The sequence below is a fragment of the Centruroides sculpturatus genome, unplaced genomic scaffold (genome assembly GCF_000671375.1).
Source record: "Centruroides sculpturatus isolate CEXI.00-Female unplaced genomic scaffold, Cexi_2.0 scaffold1114, whole genome shotgun sequence".
NCBI lineage: Eukaryota > Metazoa > Arthropoda > Arachnida > Scorpiones > Buthidae > Centruroides > Centruroides sculpturatus.
In genome coordinates this window covers 47059-52532 of record NW_019385408.1, presented here as the reverse complement: position 1 = coordinate 52532, position 5474 = coordinate 47059, and the positions used below count along the sequence as shown (strand labels likewise).

At 26.4% G+C, this 5474-nt stretch overlaps 1 protein-coding gene across 2 annotated transcripts in view; it reads left to right on the top strand.

The window, feature by feature from the left end:
• LOC111638632 (octopamine receptor Oamb-like) overlaps positions 1-5071 on the top strand; it is a 57585-nt gene extending 52514 nt beyond the window's left edge. For both annotated transcript variants that reach the window (XM_023384381.1, XM_023384380.1), the window contains exons 2-3: positions 1-30; positions 3303-5071. The exon at positions 1-30 is cut by the window's left edge and continues 586 nt beyond it. In XM_023384381.1, the coding sequence (XP_023240149.1) occupies positions 1-30; positions 3303-4228 (956 nt within the window). In that variant the 3' untranslated portion in view covers positions 4229-5071. The remainder of the gene's footprint in view (positions 31-3302) is intronic.
• Positions 5072-5474: the final 403 nt, after the last annotated feature.

Sequence of the window (5474 nt, the reverse complement as noted above, 5' to 3'; positions counted from 1 at the left end):
CTTTTTACGGTTCAAAAGATACACCAAAACATATACCTAAAGNTTTATAATATAAAACTCTATATTTTTTTTCTATTTTATTATTTTCTTTTATAAAATTCGTTTATATCTGAATATTTTAAAATTATTTACAAATATTATTTTAATAAACAGAAATTTTTAACATAATTTTTACCATAGAAACTAACGAAAATAATTGTGTTAAGAATTCTGAATTTAAAATTAAAATTATTTTGAATGTAAAAGTAAATATTTCTTTAAATTAACGATTACTTTAATAAAAATAATAATTTTAATAAGGAAATATTCTTTAAAATTTAAATTTATAAAGAGAGAAAGAATAAAAGTAATTTTTATTCAATTTTTAATTAAATTTATTGACTTATTAAATAATATTTAAGAGTAAATTTATGATTGTTTATTTATTGTTTGCGAATTTTCATAGAAAAAAATTGTCGTACGAAAACCTGAGACGATAACGACGCAACTAAAATGTCAGAGTTGAGCAAGTTGCTTGAAAAGAAAATCGAAATAACGTTTCTGATAAAGAAAATAAGAAACCAAAATTAAATAAATTTTAATTAAAACGATTCAAAAATTGTTAATTCAATCAACATCTAAGAAATTTAATTATAATCATAACAATATCATTTTTCCAATTTCATTATTTATTATTATTTATATAATCCGTTTCATTCTGTGATTATGAATTTAATATAATTATTTGTTTAATAAAGTAATTAACTACTGACGTCATCAATTAAATAATTATAATTGATTATTGAATTTAATGAGGATAACAAACTATATTATTGTGTGGTAGACGGAAGGAAATTGCCTATCAATAAAAATACCAATTTGTAAATCAATTGAAAATTTTCTACTGAATTCTATTGAAATTGAAATGAAAAAACATATATAACTTATGATTTTCATATTAATAATACAGAAATTAATATAGGAGAGATAACGCGAGAAGAAAATAATTAATACAACCTTTANAAAATATTTTAATCTTCTTATTAAATATTTTATTTTAAAGGAAACATTTAAAAAAATTTGTAATATCAGTAGTAAGATTTTTCTGTGGAAAAAGAAACGAATACAATTGTTAATATGTATTGAGGAATTTTTCGGATGTATGCATATTTCGTGTTAGAATATTCCAAATAATCTCTATTCAATTCTTATATTAGCAGCTTGAGTAAACGTGAAGCAATCACGGTATTGTTTGTTCTACTACAATCGATTGAATTCATTTGGTGTCGCTAGATGACGCACTTACGTACAGCATTTGTAATGTCACGAGGAAATGATTCGCATCATGTGACCTTACGAACTAATCCTAACTTTAACAAGAGGAGAATGAGAAATGATAAGTTAACGAAAAATATCCCAAGTGATATTGTTTTATTATTTATAAGAAGAATTATTATTTTTAATTTCGTAGTTTTGTTATTTATTTTGTAAGTAATGCTATATTTATTCCGTGTGTTGTGCCAAAATCAAGTCACCTACACATCTGAAGGAACACGGAATAGGATTAACAATACTAAAAATAATGATTATTATTTAATTGTACCGTAAATCTCATTCAAAACTTTAAAAAATGAATGAAAAATCCAAATTTCCTTTCTAGAAATCTAACACAATTTTTATCTGATTTTTTTAAAATAGTAATTTCGAAGCATTTCGAACCATGTATATATATATATATATACACTATATATAATTGTTTCCTCGTGTTAATCCTATAATACAATCCAAATGTAAACATTAGATAAGCTATTAAAGTAATTAATCTTTCATTCTGTTTCATAATGAACTGTAGATTTTATATCAATCTAGGATTATCTATTATAATTGTATTATATAAATTTTATCATAATTGTTATCTAAGTAAATTATGTTTAGAGAAAACGAATTAGAAGACAATTAAAAGATAATATTTGGGTAATTATTACTGCAGAAAAATAATTAACCATCCATCTTAAATGCCAAAATGGACGATGTGTAACGTTATCTAACTCATTATGACAGTGTAATACCGATAAAGTAATTTTAATTTTGTAGAGAGTTAAGCGTTTACGCAAGATAAAAGATTTGATTAAAAATAAGAACTTTGTTTTTCCTAAATTAATTAATATAACGTCTTCCTGCTTAGGGATATGTTAAAGTAAATATTTTTGTTCTAAAACGTTCGAGAAAATTTTCATTTGTTATTCTACATTCCTTTGATTTATTTGAGCTAGAGATAGCCTATACATATGATATACGATATTAAACCTTAACTTATATGATTTTATAGAGTTTTTAAGGTCTTTTTATAATAATTCTTTGATAAAATCAAAACAATTTAATATACTTTCATGTCTTTTAAAATCGAATCCTATTGGTTTAGTTTTGAATTTCATTTAAATAATAGTAAAAATTTCTAATCTGTAATACTTATTTCAAAGAAAATTAAAACTTTTAAATAAATTTAATTGTGAACTATTTAATTTATATTAAATTATGATTTTTATAGTTTATTTTTTATTTGAACAGTTACCTAATCAAAAATAACTGTTTAAAGATGATTTTTATTTACATAGTAAATTATATAATAAAAAAATATTTTTTAAGGATGGGTGTTTTCATTACTTTTTCCAAAAATAACTCTTTTATTATTTTATTTATTTTATAGATATGTCAGATTACCGATACAATCAAGAATACGTGCACGAGAGACGAAGAAAAAAATTCTAAAACTATGACACACATCGGAGCAGAACGCATCATACCTAACAATGACTGCGGAAATATGGATTTCTCCGGGAGTACTGAAGAAATTATGACATTAGTGTTCCTCGGCATCATGAACTGTATTGTGATAGCTGGGAACATCTTGGTTATACTAGCCGTTACGTTGAACCCGAAATTACGCACCGTAACTAATTTCTTTATTGTGTCATTAGCAGTGGCAGATCTGTTAGTAGGTTTAGCAGTTTTGCCGTATTCAATATCTCTAGAAGTGCTAAGAGTATGGATATTTGGGCCGGTCTGGTGTCAAATATGGTTAGCGGTAGATGTATGGATGTGCACTTCTTCCATACTCAATTTATGTGCCATAAGTTTAGATCGTTACGTGGCCATAACCAGGCCGGTTCACTACAGGTCAATCATGACGAAAATACGTGCCAAGATTCTCATTGCTACAGTTTGGGTTTTCTCTTTTGTGATTTGTTTCCCTCCTTTAGTCGGATGGAACGACAGTTCTATGGGTATCGATACTTTTTACGGTTCAAAAGATACACCAAAACATATACCTAAAGACATAACGCTCACCAATTTATCTAGCCTTACGTACTTCCACGTAGAAAATTATAGTTTACCAATCATCAAAGACGATTGCAAACTCAGTTGTGCCCTGATTAATAATAAGGGATACGTAGTATACTCGTCACTCGGGTCGTTTTACATCCCAATGCTAATCATGCTGTTCTTTTACTTTCGAATCTATCAAGCCGCTTTGAAAACAAGTCGTGCCTTAAACTGCGGTTTTAAAATTACAAAAAATAGTAACAAAAAGGAAACTAAAAACGAAAATCACGGTGTGACTCTCAGAATACATAGAGGTAAGCAATTCCCGGACTTGAGTTGTACTAATGGTAGGAGAGCCGGTGTCCTGGTGATACCAGCTTCACCTTCACCTTCTAGAAGAAATTCCAGTGATAAAAAATTAGACGAAGCAGACACTACTTCACTGAGGAGTAATACAGGTAACTCGACAAAATCTGTAACTTTAAGTGACGAGAAAGATGGAAAAGAAGAAGGCGAAAAATCTTCCAGTAAACATGGACGTTCATTCTTTTCGAGGATGAGCAAAAGGAACGCTAGGCTACATGCTAAACGATTTTGGTCAGAAACCAAAGCTACTAAAACTGTTGGTATCATCGTTGGTTGTTTTATATGTTGTTGGTTACCTTTTTTCACCGTTTACTTAATCAGACCGTTTTGTGAAGATTGTTTTCCTCAATTATTATTTACAATTTTTTTCTGGTTGGGTTATTGTAATTCAGCCATAAATCCGTTCATATATGCCCATTTCAGTAAAGATTTCAGATGCGCATTTAAGAATATTCTATTCAAATGTCAATTCAAGGATGAAGGTATATCATCTCTCATCAGACAGATACATGTACCATTCTTTGAAGAAGATTATGACGATAAAAACGATTCTCACTAAAATTTGTTTTATTTATTTTTTAAATTTTAACTAAACTGTGATTATAACGAGCTTTATATTACAATACGTAGCCTAATTTATGTATTTATAAAACAAAAAATTCTGAGACACATTAATATTTATCGAAAATGATTATAAAGAAAAACTTTTTATCAGACAGCTGTGAATTTTGTTAAATTAGCGATGGTAACAGGATAATCATCCAAAAAGTGATTAGATAATCTGAACATTAGTGTAATAGTTAAATTTATTGATCTATTTTTTAAATTAATGTTCCAGACAAATCACGTGTTTCCAAATATAGGGCATTAATTAAGTGAAACTTTTTAATCTATAAGTTTATAGATATCTCTATGAAATTTTAGACTTTTATCAAAGTTCTAATACAGATTTGTTTAAATATATTAGAAGTAATCTTTAATCATAAAGCTTTGTTTTTAAAACTATTCAGATATTTTTGTTAAATAAATAATCAAATTTACATTTTTTTTAAAAAAGATTTAATATATTAGTACGTACAGTACATATGTTGTTCATTCACATTCGCATAATTATAGTTAAATTAAATGCAATCATGAGATTATTTTTCCATGAGAACGTCTATATCATGAGATTGTCGTCACTGTATAATGTATAAGACATACTAATGCATGATAATCATGCAACTGTTCATTGGTGTTAATTATTAACATATGCATATATTTTTTTTAAAATTCAAGTTACCATCGCTTTTATTTAACTATGTAACAAAATTTTGTAACCCGATAAGCAGTTGAATTTATTATTTAAATTACAAAATTTCTGTAGCTTCTTTTTAGGAGCTATTTTGAATGTTGGCTTCTATGTAGCTTATATTAAACAGTAAAATATTAATATTATTTCAGAAAATCTTGTGATTTTCTGAATTAGTTTTCGTCAAATTAAAAGTGATCAAAAAGTTATAATTTTGAAATGTATTACTATTTTATTTTTCTCAGTCTCAGTGACCGAAAATATAAATGTAAACCAGGACACTAGTACAAACAGTATCATATATATTATTTTGTTTACATTTATAACAAAAATTATCATATTTGAAGATAAATAATTAAAATTTAAAGCTGCTAAATTTGATGTTTAAAAAGTATTCATTATTTAAATGTTCGAAAATATTTATAATTTAAATTTATTACAGAAGATGACGCACAAATTAATTACAAAGAACACATTCCTTAGATATATGTGCCAGCATTTATCACACTCTACA